At 38.1% G+C, this 22097-nt stretch overlaps 1 protein-coding gene across 3 annotated transcripts in view; it reads left to right on the forward strand.

Moving 5' to 3' along the window:
* Window positions 1-22097, forward strand: part of ANK3 (ankyrin 3) — a 374073-nt gene that overhangs the window by 99089 nt on the left and 252887 nt on the right. The window contains exon 1 of one of the 3 annotated variants that reach the window (XM_040605347.1): window positions 1997-2126. The exons of the other annotated variants lie outside the window; for them this stretch is intronic. Coding sequence (XP_040461281.1) covers window positions 2082-2126 — 45 coding nt within the window. The 5' untranslated portion in view covers window positions 1997-2081. Of the gene's footprint in view, window positions 1-1996; window positions 2127-22097 lie in introns of those variants that run through there. 3 annotated transcript variants of the gene reach the window in all.

Genomic DNA, 22097 nt, shown 5'->3' on the forward strand with positions numbered 1-22097 from the left:
AGAGGCTGAATGAGATATCTGATAGGTCACTTGGGCTGTGTCTGCATGACGCAATACAACATCATGCAGATGTATCAGAAATCTCTGTGCAAGTCATCACTGAAACAACGCAGCTGGAAAGTAGATTGTACTAAACTTGGGGTTTGTGTGATGTACTTAGGCTGTTTCTTGGGTTAGCTTGTGTACGTCTTGATTTCTTATTTTCATCATGACGTATGAACTGTATATAATGAGTCCCTTTTCAACCAGACATCTTTGTAGCTCTAATTAAAACCCTTTAAATAATACGTTCCAAGTTACAGTAAAACTCCTGTACTTAGTCTAAATAAGATGTTGCAAGACTTTTTATATAGTGAAAAACTTACACACCTGCAAAGCTGCTTAAAGTTTTAAAATTGAGCTAATATGTTTATTCAAATAAAAATTTATACACTTGTGATACATATTTTTGTCTGTTCATAAAGGTGTATATATGACTATTGTGTTTATTTCTGTATTTCCTTAATATTTTCTCTATTAACAGATTGTAAGAGGCTTTAAAATTAATTTTTACCTTATCAGTATGACACTTATCAGTATGACATTAGTTAGCAGCATGAGATTTTCTTATATTTTGGTTGTGTTTACTTTGTTGGTGAATCTATGTCTGCTCTTATGCAACATTGGCACTCTGTCTTTGAATAACCCAGGAAAAACCTTTTTCTGAAAGCATCCACATTTTATGTTGAAATACATTTTAAAATAAGAACACATTTGATTTGTTGAGAGAACTCCTAATTCCACAATCTCTCCCGGAGAACAGTTAATTTTGTCTATAAAATATTATGTTGTCACATAAATACAGAGGAAACAAAGATATAAATAAACTTTGTAGATACTCTCATATTTTTTTAATAATTCTAATACTTCTTTATAAGAGGAAATACCCGCTGTTTTTACAAAAGACTTAAAAAGACAATTGCTGAAGAAATAAAAAAATGTATTTAATGAGCAAGCATGAATGATGAATTGTTATTCTTGGAGAGATGTAATTAAATAATGTATGAACTGGTTATTCTGAACAGCTGACAGCAGATAACTCTTTCTAGGTTTTCAGTCACTATTTATTGTTTTACTGAATAAAATGCATGAGTGACCTAAATCTAATAAATTTATGCTTGTGTTAAAGGCTAAACAGAAATAAGTAACCATATAAAGTCATTATAATAAATCTTCAAAATACACAAGAAAAATTTCTCATTTTCTGAAGCCTGAGCAGCCTAAATGTGTACCTTGTACTACTAAGAAGTCTGTGTGAATGCTATGATGTTCTTGAGATTTTCTTTGTAAAATCTATTGAATTGGAAACATTGCACTTCAATAAGCTATTAAGCAATTTTCTCATAACTAACACACAAACCTCTTTTTCCCAACATCTGTACCTGCAGTATGTTAAGAAAGGGAATACATGCTTTTGTGATCACCCATACCTTTGTAGGCTGTATATTTTCTTGCACGGTGAATGTTACAAGTGCAAACTGCTTTGAGATTGAAATTGGGAGTGGGGTTTACTGCTTCTATTTGTGGCTCCTTTGAGCAGCCAGTTGCCTAGGAGATCACTGGCAAAACCCCAGCAACTACTTGCACCACGTTATCCTATAAAGTAAGCGCTGCAACAGATCTAGTGACAATCATTAGACACTTCCTGAGAAAACACCCTGGAGGCTTTAGAAAGGTTTTATATTTCCACCACCTGTTTCATTGTCACATCTGCTCTTCAGCAAACAGAAAGGGAAATGTTTATGCTTGCTATATAAATATAATATTTGTTTCTTTCCCCAATATAACCAATCAATGACTATTAAAAAAATATTTCTTTTCCTGCCTCATGTAATCCTTCTTTGTGTCAGAGATAATTAGCAGCCATCTAATAAGATTAGCTAACTTCTGTGATTAGTGAGCTCAAACCCTGTCCTTTTCCTTTTGCAGGTAAGTGAATGTGGCACTGAGCATCCCTATCTACATTATATCACTTTCTTTGGCTGTCATTTCTGATGCCAATTTATGGATGAAAACAATAAAGGCAATAGAGGAATAATGACATGCAGGTACTGTTGATGCTGTTGGATTATATTCTGAGGAAGATGGTAAGTGGGATGTTTTCCATCTTCGCATACATCATGATAACGTTTTTACCAATTTGCTGCCGACATCTAGCAGCAGCCTGTTGTGCTCTTGGAAACCAGCTCTGTGTGGTGTTGCTGAAAAGAGGATAAAATGGGAGATGCTTTGTTGTATTGGTGGATACTAGTTTTCTGCAGATTTGTATTCCTGGGTTGCAGGGTTTTTGGACGTGCTTCTCTCTGAAAGGTTATGAGCATTTTCCTTTGGATGTGGATGTTTCAGCTTGGAAAATGGATACCTGGATTTGAAGAGGTGTTCCAGGGTGGTGTAATTAACCATAAATCATCAAACTAGAAGGAGAGATACAAAACACAAAATGCATATCATGTACCCTGCTGAAAATGATGAGAGTTTTCAGCTGAGCATCTATCAAGTAAATATTCTTAGACCACTCAGAGGCTTTGTAATTAAATCTAATTTAAACAAGATAATTGCATTACTTTTTATAAATTGGAAATTAGTCAGTCAGGTCTTACAGGTTCTTAACTGTGCTCCAGGAGATGCACAATGTGAGGGAGATTTTTGGTGGAATGGAAATATGCTACTGTGACCTAATGTTTAAAGGAAAAATAAAAGGATGAGCTTGTTCATCTCAGTGTTAAGGCAGATGGAGTTCCAAGTGAGCTCAGTATTATGCTGAATTTTCAAAGAAGGCAAAAATGTATTTTGCTTTCAACAGCAGCACCTATTCATAGTCTGACATCCAAATGCCTTTGAGGTCGTCTACGGAAATCCTTATAAACAAGGGCTGTTACTGTTTTAGATGCCACGTTTTACATTAAGTACCTCTAGAAGCATTAGTATTGAGTAAATGCCTTTAAAAGGTAATGTTCCCTTTAGTCCTTGCTTTGTTCACAGGTGTTCTAAGGTGTTTCAAAATACTTTAAAAGGGACAAATTACTTCTCCTCTAGGGATACAAATTCCTAGCTCCTCATTGCCTTTCACACTTGCAGAGGACCCAAAAGCCAGTCCACCCACTACTGTGATGCTCACTCAGCAGTCTAGTGGCAATGACAAATTAGGAGTTTTCCTGGTATATTGAGAAGGTTAAAAGAAACTCCTGTAATCTTGATACACTAGTGTCTATCATGACATTACATAGCCTTAACAGGCACATACCCATAGTTCTGTGAATTGAGATTTATCCCTTAAATAAGAATGTTGATGGTGGGAAAAGTCACCGAGATTTGCTGCATGGAACTACTAGTTAATCCAGTGTAATGTGTTTTCTGATTAAATACTTCATTCTGGGAGAGGCAAAATGGTTTCCTACCCTTAGAGCATAAAGCCCCATGAAATCTTGGGCTTTCTCTTTGTCAATGAATTTCATCACTTGTAACATCTTCTGTAACATAGAGCAAAGTAGCTGAAAACATTGTTTAAAACATTAGTTAAAAACATTAGTTAAAACTACTCACATAACCATTTCCCAGAGTCTTTATGGGAGATAAAATACCAGAATACCAGAATAACAAATATAATATACAATAGTTTATAAGCTAGTTTTAATATACAATAGTTTATAAAAAAAAAATAAAAGCACTAAATACCTGGCTTCGTTGTCCCTGAATGCCTTACTGCAGTTGTCATGGGATAACTATCTATTCATAAACCTTTTGTTTTATAGAATTATTTTTTTCTTGCCATCTGTATACATATGTATATATGTGTGAAGATAGTCACATAATACAGTTGTTTTTTTTCTGTACAAATGTGGGTTTTAAGTCATCCTCTGGGATATACACAAAATAATATTTATAGTTCCAGAATATTTAATCTTATCTGCATCTGTTGAATAGGTGGTTTACATTACATTGTAGGTTATGGCATTTGCTGTTATGATCTCTCCTTGTTTAAAACTAGTATGATTCACAGAATGCTATAAAATGCCTGGGATTTTGGGTTTAGTATTGCTTACAGGCACAGGTGATTTCTGTGACAGGGTTAGGAGAACAGTAAAGATTTGGAGACTGTAACATAGACTGACTGTGACTGTAAAAAAAAAAGGGGGGGGGGGTAAGCATTTTTTCACTTTTGTAAAGTTTCCTTTTATTTTTTTCTGAAGTTTGGATTGTTCCCCTCTAATATTGTGAGGGGAGTGAGTGGAAGGAAAGAGAAAAAGAACAAGAGCCCCCAACATAGCTAGGGGCAATTATTCTCCTGTCTTCTCCTATGAAATGTCAAAGAAAGCTGTTTTGCTGTCATTTGGCATGTACATCAGGCCAAGGGGAGAGTTTGTAATGAAACCTGGGCTACGAGGCTATTGAATGTGTTGGGATCATCCAGCTGGAAACACCGGATGGAACGAGGCAATTTGAGAGTGAATTTGAGAGGAAAACTAGCTGGCTTGATCAACAGAAACAAGACTGAGGTAGTACTGAAAGGGAGGGATAGAAAAGATGTTGGAGACTGTAGTGAGAACCAGCCTGACTGAACATCTTTGTTACTCAGGTACCATAACCTCTGCCTGTCCACCTAAGCTGATATAGCTGTTTTACAAGCTACAGAGAGTTGTACTTTGGGCTCGTTTCAGTAACTTACATTGGTGAGCATCACTGGTTCACCTGTCAAGCTGTCACATTTGAAATCTAAGTTGTCACAATGTCTTAAATGCACCCTACTTTTCTTATTAGGATATTGCAAAATGGTAAATCACTTGAACAGATCTTTATACTGGCCTGTCCTGACTTTCAGTGAATCTCCAGGGGTGGGTAAACTACTGGCTTTGTTCTGTAGAAGAAAACTTCCAACTCCCTCAGGAAACTCTTCCCTCTCTCTCCCCAACAGCAAGCATAATTAGCTGTGCTCATCATCTAAACAACTAAATAAAGAACTTATATAATCATATAGATTAATGAAGATGGGAGAATTGTGTGAATGCCTTAGCTCTTCTAGGCTGGATTTCCTTTAGGCTGAATGGCTAAGTCATATTCTCCCGCAGCTTGTGATAATGACTGTCTGACATGATGTAAGGATTTAGTTTCTCTGTATTAATTTTGCAAATCTCCTATAAACACTGGGACGGAAATATTAAAAAATAATAGCAAGCTTAAGATTTATTGGCATTTTTGTCATACAACCTCCACAACATGCAGGTAGTACTAAAACTGCAAGGACATCCTCCCAAAGGAGGCCTAGAATGGCTTTATATCACTTCAGTGTCACAGTTTTCCCTTCTCTTGTCTTCCATTCTGTAGTCAAAAGTCTTTGAGGAATCTGTAATTGCCAGGAGGTGTGGGTTACATACAGGTCAGTAAAACCTCAGTTTTCCAAAGTAGCTGAGTTATTAATATGGATAAATTAAAACTTCTTCTTTTGAACTGCAGTGCAACAGGTACACTGTAACAAGGTAAAGTTGATAAATACATTGAATATTTTCTTGACCTATTTGTTGGTTACCTCTAGGACAGTGCTCATGATTCTTGGAAATAAGCCTTCTGATAATCTGCTCTGGTCCTGGTAACTTGGTATACACCTTTGCCCTTATGACATTATATATAAATGCACTTGAAATGTATCTGTTTGGTACTAAATACATAATCAAACATACTACGTTAGATTTGAAATGAGTCTGTATTCATCCTCTTTGGCTTATTTTATTCTTGTGAAAAGTATTTATTAGCTTAGCTTTAATATTTAGTAATTAACTTGTGCTAATAGATACTGCTATTTGCATTAAGAATTTATTTTTGAGACTCTACCTGCTCTTTATTTATGTCCACGTTCTCTTCTTATGGATGCTAAGTGTTATTTGTGAGTGATTGATAACTGTATATTAGATACCCTTTAACTATTTTGCATCTGAAATTACCAATTTATTCAGAAGTCTGTTTTTTAAGTATATTTACCTGATAACATGCATAAACACACAGACTCTGCAGCTTTTGGTAGAATGAAATCCTGAGAAGTTGTCATCATCGAAAGTGCAGAAAAAGGGGTAATATCATCCTGATTTGTAGTTGGGTTGTTTTGGTTGGTTGTTGTGTGTCCCCAGAAAAAATCCACTTTGGCCATTTATATCATGTGCTCTATCAACTCCATAGGTAGTTTCCAGTGAAAGTGGAAAAGTTTTTTGGTGGTGGCTTTGTTGCTGAATGTCAACACTGCCTGCCTCAGGAGTGGAAACCTCACTGAGGTCACCTGTTTCCTACCTGAGATTTTTGGTGTCATAGCTTGTGAATTACTGAGGACTGATGGTCATGCATGTCCCGTGAGGCTATGTTGAGATTGTGTGTGATTCATAATTTTTCTCTTTTGCTATTTTTAATTTGGAGTTCCAGAACAAATTTTGCAGACTGAGAAAGACCCCACAGAGGCTGATCTTAGAAAGATCAGTGAATAAATGGGTAGTTATAATTTCATTTTAATGAAAACTAACACCCAATCTTCTCCGGGTGAAAATGCCTGGTTAGGTATTTCTAATATGTTCCATTTAGCTAAATTTCGCTGTAATCTTGTGTTTTAAAGTGTGGCTGTAGTTAGTTCATGATTCTTTTCCACTATATCCATGGATTTTCCTTATACAAAGTTACCATGATCTAGTATAAGATCATAGCTGCTATGTACCCTTGCTATTTCATTAGAGGGATGCCCATACTAAAAATGCTATCCTCTTTTTGGTAGGATAAAAGCAGGAGGTAGCCAATTCAGTGTTTTTTCCAGCAAACTTCTAGCCTCCAGTAAAAATACTGGCAAATCCTTGTTTGTGAATCACGTGGGTGTTAGCTAAGATTTCTCACCTCAACAACTTAAGCAATAAACTTATCATAATGATGGTATGACTTGTATATTCTCAGAAACTTGTGTGTCTATATTCTGCTTATTTGAGTGATAATTATAAAAGTAGAAAAGTAGATGCAAAAGTATTTTGGGTTTTTTTGAGATAGGACTATTTTTGTCTGTTGTGTTTCTCTGATGGCAATTAGGACAGAAGTTGCAAAACTCTTCCTGTCTCTCCCTTTTAGCCCTGTGAGACTGGGGAGCAGATAAGGTGAAGCGCTGTGCTATGTAGGTTGGGGATCCAGATGAAGTTCAGGGAAAGCTCGGAAAACACATAACCTGATATTTGTCACTGAGGCTTATGTATGTTTTACCCCTCACTCCTGAGGAACGGTGTTAATGGGTTCCCTGGTGGGGAAACGGGACTGAAAATGCATTTCATGGCAGAAGGATTATTCCTTGATCTTTCCTTTTAGCAGGGACAGCAGTGCATTATCTGCACTTTTGCTCCTTCATGCTGACTTGTTCTTGGCTAAAGCTCTGTCCCAAGGTGCACGCTCAGGAGGTTCCCTGGTGGATCCCCAGTGGAGAAGAGGAGCCACCAGGGCAGCACAGCAGGCACTCACTTGAAGAAATTTAGAAAATCCTGTCAATTAATATTGAATGTGTGAAGAACATTCAGATCCAGTACTGGAGACAGCTATGACTCTAATTCTTAGTTTTTGTGGAATGTTGTCTCACCTTTAACCTTTTAATTTACGCAGTCCTTGTCTTGCTACCATATCACACAGTCTTAATTACTTTGTGATTTTTAACTTGGTGTAAAACACTGGCAATGGATTAATTTTAATTTGCATGATTACAGGCTGCAGCTGGTTTTGTTTGTCTTTTTGCTGCAGTTTCTCAGTGATATACTTCTACCTTTTCTGACTGTGAGAAGAATTTAGTTCTATAATGATGGCATAGTATTTTCTACTGTGTTGAAATAAAAGTATAGAGATTTTGAAATGAAACGTGTTTGCATTTAGCTACATGTTGGTAGAAAATGACCTGTACGGCTAACAGAATTTTATATTTATTATACACTGTGCTAATCTTGTTTGTAATCAATTGGAGGAGGCATATTTATACAGATGTCTTATTTTTAGTATTGCAGTGCTTTGTATGTGTTATTGTAATCACAGTAAAAGGTTTTAGCTTAGCTTAGCTGGAAAAACGTAAGTTCAAGGAATTGTTCCTGTAAGTTATTTTTTTCACGACAGCACCGTTTCTTCACTGTTGCTAGAAAGCAAGTGTAACAAAACATGGAGATTGATAAACACAAAGAGCATTGTGTAACTTCTCCTACTGACTTCTTATTGAGAGTAAGACCTCTGCAAGATGATGCTGGAAACATGCCTATTTACGGCTGTTCTTTTGGGCTAGTAGAATTAAGCTCCTGGTCAGACACGGGGGGAAAACTCCGAGAAGCCTTAGGGTATGTAGACTATTGCGATGATGATGTTGTTACTACTGAAGTTGCAATGGGGAAGATGTACAGTGAGGTTTGGAGGGATGTCATACAGGACAGAAGTTGAAGCTAGAAGGAACATTGTGTTTTCTGAATCACTCCCCTTAGCTGTGGTAATGAGTTATAAATACTGTAAAAGGTTCATTCTCAATAAGGTGCAAATGCAGTAAATGTGAAAATAAGTTACCTTTGCAGAGAAGGTACAGTGCAGTGAATCTGCACTGAAGGCATGCATTATTATGAATACTGAGGCTTAAATCCCCCCCCAAAGAATACTGTTGGGATTTCCACAGTGTTGAGAAGTTGGATTTGTGGTTTTCATCATAAATTGCACAGGTTCCCTCTCATGGAGAGAAGGCCACTGTACTTTTAAACTTGACATGGAAAAATATCTAAGCTTATGAACCAAGTGGGCAGCAGTTCCCAGCAGAAAGTGAGAAGGAAGGCAACAGTAAAAAGACCATCTATTACCATTACAAAATCTGAGGTTGGGCACCTGATGTTGGAAAATGGGTAAGACTGACTGGTTTTCTTAAGGCTAGTAAGGATTCTTATCTTCAACCTATTGTCTTTTTCTGCTCAGTAGAACATAACAGCTGTACGTAATGCTAGTTAAATTGCAACACATTTTTAATAAATACTGTGAACTGTCATTTGAAATTTCAAGTGATGGAGAGTTCACTACATGTTTTGGTAAACTGTTTTGTTAATGAGATACCTTCACTGTTACAGTTTTGCCAGGCACGTGTGCTCTGAATTGTGATGTCAACAAAGTGTATCATGAATTGAAATTACACAACAGCTTTTGATTGTTTTCTGTGGTTTATTACTCTGGAAACAAAAGTAACGTGCGTTGTTGGAAAGGTTGCTCCTGAGGGAAAAAAGAATAAGGGGAAAATCAAATGTTCACCACTACAAAGGTATTATCTTACTCAAATACCTGCTTTTCCTTAACTACTCAGCTAATTGCATCCCTGTGTTTTTTAACATCCTGAAGAAGGTATTTTTGTTGTCAGAGGCTGGCTTTATTTGTTTAGGAAACTGGTTCTCAGGGGCTTCATGTCCCCTGTATAAGTATGTATCCACAAGGAGCTTTTCTCACCTCTTAAAAATAGGCCTCTATTTCAGAAAGCAAAATTCCACCCTCAGCAATTCCTGTGTGCTCCATTTGGTGTTCAGAAATGTATTTGAAAATGTAAGATAGAAATGGCATATGCAGTTTGCCTTCAAAAAAGTGTGGATTCAAAATGGGTAGAGACAGAAGTTCTTGTTACCCATCTACAATGAGTCTCCTGATGGTACCTGCAATGGCAGGGATGAACAACCTCGTGGATCCCCCTTTTCTTCACCTCAGCCTCCCTCCTTAGCTCCCAGCTCCTGGTGGTGCATTTCCTCCTCTCACCTCCACTGCCCTGAGGTGCTGCCAGAACCAGCCGGAACCGGCTGGAACCGGCCGCGCCCCACCTGAGGCACCGCCAGCCTCTCCTCAGCCCCGCTGCCATCCCCGGGCACAGGCACCCCGTGCACATGGAAAAGGAGTCAGATCTCTTTCTACACGACCACCCCTGACTGAGTGAAGCCTGTTAGATTTTTTTTTTTATTTTTTTTTTTTTATTCTGACCCTGTGCGCAGTGTGGCATGGGTGAGAGCCACACCTGGAGCAGGGCCGCCCGGGCACAGCACCTCTATTTTGCAGCAGCTGCCTGCAGGATCACAGCATACAGCAGGTAGAAGCCAGACCAAAATCTGATGTTTTGATTTTGTTTGTAACAGCAACACGGTAGCAGCCGAGTGTCACATATCTGTGTGTTCTTGGTCACTGTGCTTCTGTGTTATACACGGGCAGTTACCGGAGTTGTTCTATGGGTTGTGCTTAGTGCAGGTGGTGTCGTTGCGCTTTGCCTGAGGGCACCGGGGTGGGGGGAGATTTGGGAGGGCAAGCTTGGTGAAGTCAGTGGATCAAAGACAACTTTATGGAAGTTGAGAATCTGTCCCAGGAGTTTGTTCTTCCCATTGATATTGCGTGAAAATACATTTTACATGTATCTGCAGGAGAAAAACTTCCTTCTAAACCAAACTTTGGCAATATACATCATATCTCTCTCACATATGCACACAGAGAGTAAGAAAACCCCAGGGCTGCTTTCATGCCAGTGAGTACTAATTTCCCTGTATATATTTTTCAAATGTTGACTTCAGGGTGTTGCACTGAACATGCTAACCTGTTCAGCTGCCTCCCTTTCTCACCTCTACTGTTGCGTAACAGGAGTCTGCTGTGTATGATTAGCCTGCTTGTTGTTGGCAGAAGGGAAGATGGACAAGCTTATTTGCTGTGGAACTGCAAAACTAAATACAGCCTGGGCTTTGTAAATTGTAATTTCTACCATTCAGGTGGCTGAGTGGGATATCCCCTTCTTGATCTTAAGGGACATGTAAAATACACGGAACTTTTTGCATTTCTTATTAATTTTCACTGCTAAGGATGCCGGCACATGTTGCTTTGTGCGGCCTGGCTTTGAGCTGTTCTTATCTGCATCTCTCAGCAAAAACAACCAGTCCAACAGGGCAAGTTATTTGGGTCGGGATGATCTACTCTTAAAATTTGCTAGCAGATCAATGTCCTTTATTTAGCCTATAGAACATAACTCCATGTAATTCCTGGGCCAAGTGGCTTAGGGAAAGCACCTTAATTATTGCAGCCAAATAAACTGGAAAAGAATCAACAGAGGAACATTTCTAAAACCATATACATATGGTCAGTCTGGCTTATTTAATCAAGGGGGTGAAATGTTTCAATGCTTACTTCCCTTTGAAAGTAGAAATTGTTTGGATATAACCTTAAGTGAGCCAATTACATGCAAACATTTTAGACTATACATTAGAATCCACTTCAGCTTAATGTTCCTTTTCCCACAGTGTCCTGGAGTTGTGAGATGGGATGAGTCACATTTTTCATTTAAGTCAGGGCATTTTAGTAGAGGACTTGTGCCTTATCTGTAGTTTTATATGAAAGCAGTTGTTTCTATATATACATTTGCTTTGTGTTTTACTGTGATCTGGTTTAGAGCTTTTTGTCTTCACTGTACATTCCCCACTACCCTCAACCAGTTTTTGCAGTGTATAAATGCTGGACTCTGATGTCTTTGTGCCAACTGCAACTGTGTGACTCTAGTTCTTAGGCAGTGAGGCTTAGTCTGTACAACTTCGAGGTGTTGCTCTTGATCTATTAAACCTTTGGCAAGATTTCAACTTTCTCTTTTGTCTTGTAGCCCTGTGTATTTCTGAGCCCTGAGGTATTTCGTACCTTCCGATGCATTAGGAAAACACTCTCTTAGAATAAAAAATGGAGACTGTTATGTTTCTAGTTGTTTCTTGTAACTTTTTAGTGATGAGTTCTATATGCAATAGCTATGCTGTATTTCTAAAAGTCATTAACTCTCTGCAGACTATCCTATAGTTCATTACTCCTGCATGATGTTGAGAGGGTGGTTTCTTAATATTTTATTTGTAAGTATCCAGTTTAAAAAGAAAAAGATTTTGAAAAATACCATCAGAGATCTATAAAACTGAATAATGTAATTATAGAATGATTCTTCCGTGATGAACAGAGGCAAGAAGAAAATACCTAAATTATTATAATGCTGGTTTTCCATGGTACTGCTTTGAAAATGCAATCATTGTAATACCTCTTACTTGTATCAGCCTTCGACTACATGCTGTACATCCTGATTGCAAGCTATGTATTGTAGTGACTTCACTCACCACAAAAATGTAACAACTGTTGTTATTCTGTGTGGCACTGAACATGTTATTCCAAAACAAGAAGGGAAGAAGAAAGTTATACTCTAATGAAACTGCAGTAAATATATATAAAAATAAGTTGGAATTTCCCAAACTGGAATTTATCTGGGTTACTGAAACAGGCATTCAGGTATCATGGGGTCTGTAATGATCACAAATGGTTAGGACCTTGACTTTTGTTTAATTTATACCTGTGGCAGGATAAATTAAATGTGCTAACTTCACGCTGGAGAATTGATGCAGCACTAACTTGCTCTGTTTTCTTGATCATCGAGGTGTTCATCTAAGCCACATTAAGGTACCAACCAGCAGAACCCTGTTCAGGGAGGCAGGATCACAACACATAGTAGTATGGTTTTGAGCGTATTAGATGAATCGTTGTTTTTGGCTTTCAAATGCTGCTCTGTTTGTAAATCTTCAGACACTTTATTCCCAATTCATTCATTCTGAGTGAAGATGGTTTTGCGTTCCTGAACAAACAGGTCACCCAGAAATAACTTTTAATGGTAAAAAAACCCAAACCCAGAGCCACCATGTGACCTGCTGTAAGGTAGAGAAACTGAGGTCATTCTCTCTGACCTTACCATGAGTCACTCCTGCTTAACATTTTGATTGTGCTGTGGCTATTGTATTTGTATTTCTGACAAAAAAAGCTTGACAAGCAATAGACCCTTATGTATAGTAGTGAGTCACAGCTGAAGCACCTGGTACTTTCAATATGTCTGAAACACCTTCAGGTAACTGTAGTCTTGGAAACACAGATTTAAAGAAACTTTTGTGATTATATTTTCGATGGCCAGTATTACGTTATTATTGAACGTATTGTGATAAAATCTCCTGAAGTTGAGAGTTTTCAGGGCTGTAATGTTGGCTAACATGCTTTGTAGCAGGGATAGAATGTACTCAGCATGTTAAGTAAAACATCAACCGATATGAGTGTCTGTGCAGTACTTAATAGCTGTTAGAGACCAGTTCAGTATCTGGAGAGTATATGCAGTATTTATGAAAAAGCACATATGCAAAATTTGTCCAGTAATGGAATGGAGGAACTGGTTGTCAGTGCTGACTTTAGACATGCAAAAGCCCATGTTTATAAGATCATTGCAGGAGCATATATACATTAGTGACAAACTGTACAAAAAAGAAATAAAACCTGAAAATATTGAGGCAGTACAGACATGTGAGGTTGAAAGCCTAAGCTGATTAGAGATTCAGATAAACTGACTTTATCAAGTAAAAGAAAAAACAGTTTTATTGTATTGTGTTCCTGCTGGTCTTTAGAGAATGTGTGAAGTGGCATCTTCATACTATTTTAGGAATTTTAGAGCTATTATACTAACACTTTATACAGGAAAAAACTAAAGGAAATATGTTATAGTGGGAGTTTAGAAGGTTTCTTTCTTTCCTCCTCCAATCAGTAGGATTTGGTTCTGGAGCAAGAGGTTCTGCTGATATATTTGCTGCTCTCCAGTTGCTCCAAACTAGTGCCTTACAGAAGTCAGTTATTCAGCTCACAAAATATATTTTTGGGGAGGATCATGTTCTAATATACACATATTGTTATAGATTTAAAAATTCTACTCTGCAGTGCACTGGTGCCAAAGCCCTTGGCAGCTGCTTAGATCCTTCCTTGTTGTGTGTGTGTGTACACACCCTTGATGCACAGGCAGCGGATTGTAATGGGAGTCAGTAAAGAGCCTTTTGTTCACTGAAAAACTAGACTAGCTAATCATTTGACTCATCCCTTAGAGAACTATAGCTGAAAGAAAAATAGTATTTGTTCTATTGTTTCACTTCAGATATCCTTTGTCAGATTTCACTAGCCTAATGCCATTGTTATATTAATAAATACCATTAGTCAGCTTTCAAGAAGCGCAAATTTTTCTGTTATCCCTCTGGCATTTTACAGAGGGGTGCTCAAGGCTACTAAGAGCTCTGGTCTACCAACACCTGAAAAAGATGCTTCTTTCTGTCTCCTATATAATTTTTAGTACAGACTTATGGCAGTATTGTACAGACCAGCACAATAATCATGGAAGCAATTTTCTTAAGTACCTGAAGTGTTAATCTATACAGATAATATTTTAGGGAGAAAAAAATACCATTGGAAAAAAATACCTTACAAGGTAAACTGAATTATAAACATCTGAAATCTTTAGGTATACAGGAGATCTTTGCAGACATCTAAAACAGGCGTTGCCTGAAATGGAGTAGGAATGGAGAGAGACTAAGGCAGCTGGTAGCGTATGTGAGAAATGATTGTGAATGCCATGTTCCACATTCTGATATCACCTTAACATCATGCTATTTTTTGTAGTGATTACTATGTAGATTGTTTCCCAGCCTGAAGATTTCTTTCGTACAGAAAATATATCTACTGCAATTTTTCTATTCGTATGTTAACACTCATACTTATCCATCCTGATTTATCATAATCTTCATCATTGCTAGATATGAATGTGGCTAGTTCTGAGTTTAAATTTAGGCCTATTCATATCTTGATTTAAAAAAACCAAACAAACCACAAACCAAAGCTTTGTCTATGACTAAGTTCTGCTCAATTAAAACAAATCCCATAGGCTAAGTAAGCGTCACTTTCAGAATTGTTGAGATGGAGAATGCATGTTGTGCAGGAATTGTTATGGGTTGAATGGATTTATTTTCCAGCAGTAATTAATTTAAAACATAACTAGGTATCCTAAAAACACAGCCTTTTTATTCAGCACATCTGAAACATGGAAATTATTTCTTTTGTAATATTCTTTATTTCGACTTCTTTTTTTCTCAGTAGTCCTAATAGAACAATATATACTTGAATGTTAGCATAAGAAGATGTCATGGTTTAACCCCAGTCAGCAACTAAGCCCCACGCAGCTGCTCACTCACTCACCCACCCCCACACCCCCCCGAGTGGGATGAGGGAGAGAATCAGAAGAGTAAAAGTGAGAAAACTCAACAAGATAAAGCCAGTTTAATAAGTAAAGCAAAAGCCATGCACGAGGCAAAGGAAAACAAGGAATTCATTCACCACTTCCCATGGGCAGGCAGGTGCTCAGCCATCCCCAGGGAAGCAGGGCTCCATCACGTGTAATGGTGCCTTGGGAAGACAAATGCCATCGCTCTGAATGTTCTCCCCTTCCTCCTCCTTCCCCCAACTTGATATCTGAGCATGACTTCATATGGTATGGGATATTCTTTGGGTCAGCTGTGCTGGCCGTGTCCCCTCCCAACTTCTTGTGCACCCCCAGCCTCCTCGCTGGCAGGGTGGTGTGAGCAGCAGAAAAGGCCTTGGCTCTGAGCAAGTGCTGCTCAGCAACAACTAAAACATCAGTGTTATCAACACTGTTCCCAGTACAAATCCAAAATGTAGCCCAGACTCGCTACTTTGAGGAAAATTAACTCTATTCCAGCCCAAACCAACACAGAAGAATTCAGGGGCACAGAAAAGGATGTAGAAAATAATATTTTGTGAAAATATCATCACATTTAGGGGAACAGCTTTGTACTACAGCCATCATTCCTTTCCTGAAGGTAAAATTCTGAGGTGATGTCCTACCCAAATCTATTCCAAAGACAGCATTTCAGCCTTTGGCTTCCAAAACATCCAGAGCTTACATTTTCAGCTCTGCAAAAGTGAGAACATAATCTCTTTCTCCTTTTATAAGCATGGCAGTACAGCCCCTCTTGCATGCTAGGTTCTCAGAGGTGTCTGATGCATCTCACTGATATATTTTGCTGCCCATATGGGTCCATCCTGGCTCAGCTGGGCTGTCTTCCTTTTTCTCTGGCAAATGATACTGACTGTAGACTCTCTTTTCATTGCACCCTGCCATCCTAGTCCAAGTCACATGCTAGTTTATGTCTCTGTATATCACAGAGTGCTTTCTTTTCTCTAAATCTCACCAATGCTAGTAATTATTCAGTTAAGTTTAGATAAGGTATAAAATTCAGTTGGTTTTTCACTCCTAATTTTCCCCATTCATGCAGAGGCTTGCTTTGGTTCTCTGCTGCTCTTGGCTGATCTAGTACATATGATAAGGATCTCTTTGAAGCTGAATTGTGTGGATGTAAGTTACCATGCCTTTCAAATAGCTTTAAATCCTTTAGCTGCGTGGTACTATACTGCTAAATATATTCTGTTCATTGTCACTAGGCTTCCTAAAACACTTATAGAGGAGCCCATACTCACCTGTGCTAGCACATGGAGGTACAAAGGCCATCACAGAACTGGGAGCAAGGGAGAGATTCTTCCTGCAGCTGGCAAAGTAGTCTGTACTGTTTGTCGTGTCCATCACCACTGGCAGCTGTGTATGTGTCCCTGGCATATTGAGGCACATAGAGATAGAACTGCCAGTATTTTTCAGATGGTCCGATGAGTACTGGGCTGCCTGATTTATTTTTATTTTATTTTTTTTAATCCTGTGAATCTTGTTTCCATGAGAGATCCTTAGAAACACTTAGAGCTAAATTTGAAGGTGATTCTCTCAGTTATTCAACTGTGGAGCTGATTAGGGTGAGCTGGTAACAGATCTCCCTGGCAGGTGAGTTTTTTAAATGTTTCTTCATTGGACAGTCTTTAATCTGTCTGTCTTTAGAGTGGCAATTGCAGTTTGCCCATTTCTGCAAGATGTTTTTGCTTTCGGTGAATTAGGGTTTTTTTTTTTAAGGAAAGAGCCTTACAGAGCAAATGCATCGTTTCCATGAATAGCATATGACCTGTATCCCAGGTTTGCAGACAGCACTCACAATTAAGTGCTGCACTTGATACTCACACTTTTTGGCTTCGTAAAATTTAGCAGTAGGCTAATCTGGGTTTAATGTCCCACAAATCTTTTGTTTCCATTTTACTGGTATGAAGAGTTAGGCCATGAAACAACATGAAGTTTCACTAAAGAAGTTAAGCATGAAATAAACCAACAGTTTTTTTAGTAGAAGAAATAAGTTAATGGCTTCTTTTAGCATTGGGTTTTGTTTGGGTTTTTTTGGGGTTGTTTCTTTTTTTTAATAAAGTGAAGACAAAAAAAAAATAGTGTCATACCAGTTGGTACACTGGCAGTACAGCTTTTTCCATAAGTGTCAATTGTTAAATGGAGCCACCTTATAACGATCATGGCAATTGTTTTAAAAGCTTTTCTGTAAGCTTTAGATTCTGATTTTCAGCATAGATTTGCAATTAATTTGTGCTTTAGAGATAACTGAAAAATACATTTTAGATTAAGCAGAATAAAAAAGAACTATTCCTTGAAATATCTGGTATCTTAGTATGTCGAAGGATATACACAAGCGGCAGAAAATAAATGTGCAGATGGGGAGTCCTGAAAAAACATCAAGTGCAGATCCTGAATTTATGCACATTTCTGACATTATTGGATGAAAAATGCTGCTTTTATCTTCTATGAGTAACCATGGCTACCGTGTGATGATTTTTTGTTCAACACAAAATTATACACAAGTGCAGGAGAGTGGTCTTGTCTCAGCTTGCACCATATGCATTTGGGTGATAAGGATTATAGTCAATGGATGTGGTTATCAGTGTGGCACATTTGCCTCCTTAAAAATAGGTTCAGATTTACATCTTCATGTCTCCTTTAATCTGTAGAGGGGAAATGGTACTGGATTTCCTGAAGTACTGTTACATGAGATTTAGGCCATCTCCTTTTGTGTTAAAATGTGTAGTTTACCTCCCTGTGTTTGAGTCAGGACCAAATATAATTTGGGAGGGGCGATTCAAAAGGCAACACAAACTTAAATGTAAAGCATTGAAGCTTAAATTTTGTGATGATTTCATGTCATATTCTTAATTATCAAATACTTATTCTCTAAGGATTTATGTACATTTCAGATTAATATGCTTCCTTGCTTGATCTGGTTCTGTTTTCATTCAGATTTTCAGCTTCTTCACGAACTTTGATGGAAGCAGAGATGAGCCATGAATTCCTAAGCACTGAAATCTCTGTAACATTAGGAGGGTTTGTACAGAAGCTGCTAACTTATGCATAGAGCTAAGAATACATTTATGTTTATCTCAACAAGTGCATGAGTTGTGCTCCAAGAATGGTGACTGTGAATTGAAAGTGCTTGCCCTGTGTGGGTGGTGAGGGAGCCTGCTGGATCCTTAACACTCTCCTCCTGGTTGCCAATCACTGTTCTAAGCAATGTTGGCTGAGTGGCACATCAGTAATATTGTGCCTACCAACGGTAGAGATAGTTGTTGGGTGGAGAAACCAGCTAAAATTGCAATTTATGATGTTTAAATCTTTATAAGTAATTGATCTACCGGTGGAATTGTGTTTGCTTAGAAACATAATCACGTGGATTATGGGTGCAAGTACTCAAACTTCTGGTAATATTGCTTTTGCTGTGGTTTGAAAAGATCTGAATTTATTCTTATTCTCTTGCATTTGTTGCCACTTTAGGGGATTTTGTAACAAACAGTAGAAGAAAGCTTTTAAGCAATGTGGTAAACAATGTTTTACCTTTCTTGTAAGAAACTCTTTCTGCTGCAGCACAGCAAATGCTCTTTTTAGGTGTGATTTGGCTCCCAAAACAGGTTTGTGAAATTAAAAAGCATAATTTTACAAAACACACCAATGGAATTAATACAGGCAACATGTTGTAGATCAGTCCCTGGTAGCTGAGTGAGCAATACAAACTGCAAGGAGAACAACGAAATTCTGGTGAATTGAGAGAATAATAATAATTTATTAGTTGAGATAGATTAAAGTTGGTGCATGATTCACAAGCAGTGGGCTGGAAAAGCTTTACAAAATTCAAGAAGCTTTCTGCAAATGCCTTGATATTAGAAAGAAGAGATTCTGTTCAAATAGTCTTATAGTAGAAAAAATGTGACAAAATGTGCACTTCTATATAAACGTACGCATAAGGGGTATCTTTTGAACTGTTGTAATCCACAGCTGAAAATTAGATCACTGTATTGCCTGCTTTGGGCGGGATAGCTGTTTCAGGCAATTAAATCTCCATGAAAATTAATTCATGGAAATTTGTAACAAGGATGAAAAATTCTGGAATGTGACTGAGAAAGAAAAGAAAAATCATGCTAAGGCTCTTGAGAAAGACAGACCAGGGTAAAGCTATGGATTTAACCTATAGCTAAAGACAATGGGTGCAACAAGCAGAATGTATGGCAGATAGGAATTTCACAAGGTGCTACAGGATGAGGGTGAAAATGCTGCTGCTTGACTTTTATTCTTTGCAAAAGTAAAACTACAGAGCAAAACAAAGAAGGTACGAAAGCTGGAACGTGGGTCCAACAGAGAAAAACATAGTCGCTGAAGCTATCCCTCTGAGTAGAAGAGTAGAGTAATGTAGCAGAAGAAATCATTGCGCTGAGGAGTGCCTTATTTTCAGGAGACAAGTGGTGACTCACAAGGATGAGATAGCATATATGTGACATGAAAGCAGTTCAAAACAGCAAAAGTAAATGACTTGTCAAGCTCAGATTAGCATTAGGTGCAATGACAAGTCAGTGACATGCAAGTAAACAGGAAATTGAATGCCAAAGATGTGGTAGGACATCAGTGACTGTGCCAAGGCTATAAAATCTTCCTCAGCAATGGGCGAGAAAACAAAATTGCAAGCAAAACCAGGCAAACTAAAAATATGTGATGGCTTCCTTCTACTGAGCAATGGTTAGGAGCAGTGCTAGCAGTCCTAGCAGAGCAGTTGAACAGAGGCACCTCTGAACTGAAGATAGCATCTGTGCCTGAAAATCATGGATAGAGTTCCTGCCAAATAAGAGGAGAAAACAGCTGATGTTAGAAGCCATTGCCTGTACACCCGAATGCCAAGGTAGCCAAGCGCTTGCCTGTGAGCTTTTCCAGGCTGTCCCCATAGAAAGGCCTATGACTTACAGGGACTTCTGGGAAACGTTGTCAGACAGTGAGACTGTGACCACCATAAATTGGGCAGACAATCAAATTGGCAGGCAGGCTGTTTCAGATTATGGGCTTTTAATTTTCTTACAGGGAGCTTGTCTGTGAATAGGAATTTGAACATGTTGCTACATAGTTTGCCATGACCAATCAGTTAACTATTGATATTGTTTAATGATCCTCCTCAAGAAAGCTTCGCTAAGCAGAGAAACTACATTGCAACCGGTTCATCAAACACTCACTTGGAAGTTCTTGTGAGAAATGCTTTAGGGAAAGCTTCATGTGAATAGTGAGATGAAACTCTGCCTCTGGCAGCTGAAGGTAATTGCCAAACACAAGAAAAATGCCTTAAGATGGCTACCCTTGGGAAACTACAAAATGACACCTAAAAGGCACTGTTTGGATCATGTTATTACTTCTAAATGTGTGGTATAGAAGGAAGTCATACATGCTGACCAGGTAGATCTTAGTTACTTTTAGACAACTTTAGTTGCACTTAGTAAATCTACCTGCTACAGATAGAAGGGTCACAAGTGAATTATGTGAAAGTGTAGTGAAATATTCTAGTTTGGTGAAAATCTTGCTTTGCTGAATGTGGTCATCAGAAAATCACAGAATATCTGGTGATAAGAAGCTTAAAGGAAGCAGTGAATAATTTGAAAAAAAACCAGCACTAGCTTGTAGCCATGTTCCTTTCACAAGAAAGCATTTGATGCTGAAGGAAACCAAAATGCATACATGTTATTCTGTAAAATGGAAAGGCAGGACAAAGCAGATGTCTCCAACTCAGAGGAAAAAAAACAGGTTCTTGTTTTAGAATTTGTAACTTTTATTTTTGTATGTATAATGATGATCGATACTTTAAGATCATATAATAGAATATTAAATATGTAAGAAGATTATGCTTTTCATGATTAATTTGGCAAACTCAATTAAATATGACTGAAGAGACAATATAATAGATAGCTTCATAATGGAGGGTACAGCAGGAAATATATAGGGAGATTAATATCTAGAATCTTGGAAGATGAGAAGTGGTCAATGAGAAAAGATTATATCCCTAAAGGAAGAAGTATTACCTTGATACCTGTTTCTTTGTTCCTTGTCTTATGCTCAAACACTGACCACTTGCCTTGCCGGTCTTCCTTTGATCCCAGCTTATCTTCCATTTTGGAAAATCCTCCTGTATCACTTGCTGATCGTTCTGCATTTTCCTGTCTGTGTCCTATAAAATCCAGGTCTGTTTTGGAAGGCTGGGTGGCTTTTTTGTTTTGTTTTGTTTTTTTCTTTTCTTTCTGCTTCAAATTGAATTCTTTTCCTCACTATGGTTTAGGTAAGCTCCACCCTGCTTTCTCTCTGTGTTTTGCAACAGCCTCAGGCTTCTCTCTTGTACTATCTTTTAGATGCAAATCCCTTAGCTCTTCTATTTTCTTCTTTGCAGTATTTGTCTTTCCTCTTGTTCCCTTTCTTCATCAGGGTTTATTTCGCAGATGCCCAGTGTTCTACATCAGAGTTGTTTTCACAAAGGTATGTCACGTGTTTTATGCCTTCTGTTTGCCCTTTTCTAGTGCCTTTTATCTGGGGCTTTTGAGCTCCTGCTTATGATATATGGACTTTCTCTTCTGCAGTGACTGAGCTGGAAAAGATGATTTCCAGGGGTTGGTAAATCTGTTTTTCCTCTTTGAAAATTACTCAGGGGTTGGGAAACTTTGTGGACCTGCATAAAAGCCTGTGCAAATAAAATAGAATTGGTTCTATCCTTTCACTTGTAGTATTAGAATGGGGTGGGAGTTTGTTAAAATTTGCTGGGGAATAGAAAGAAGTCAAAGTTCTAAATAATATGAAGATAAGTTGTCGTATTGGAATGTGGTTTCGTGTTCCTTACCACCAGCTAGCCCACCTTTGGCTTCTGCAGGATGATTCTGAGAGCTCATGAAGTCACATAATCTCTCTGGCCCAGTCTAGTAGCTTTAAGGAAACAGGTTGCATTATAGTGAGTATCTAATTTGGG

This window comes from Falco naumanni, chromosome 9, assembly GCF_017639655.2.
Source record: "Falco naumanni isolate bFalNau1 chromosome 9, bFalNau1.pat, whole genome shotgun sequence".
Taxonomy (NCBI): domain Eukaryota; kingdom Metazoa; phylum Chordata; class Aves; order Falconiformes; family Falconidae; genus Falco; species Falco naumanni.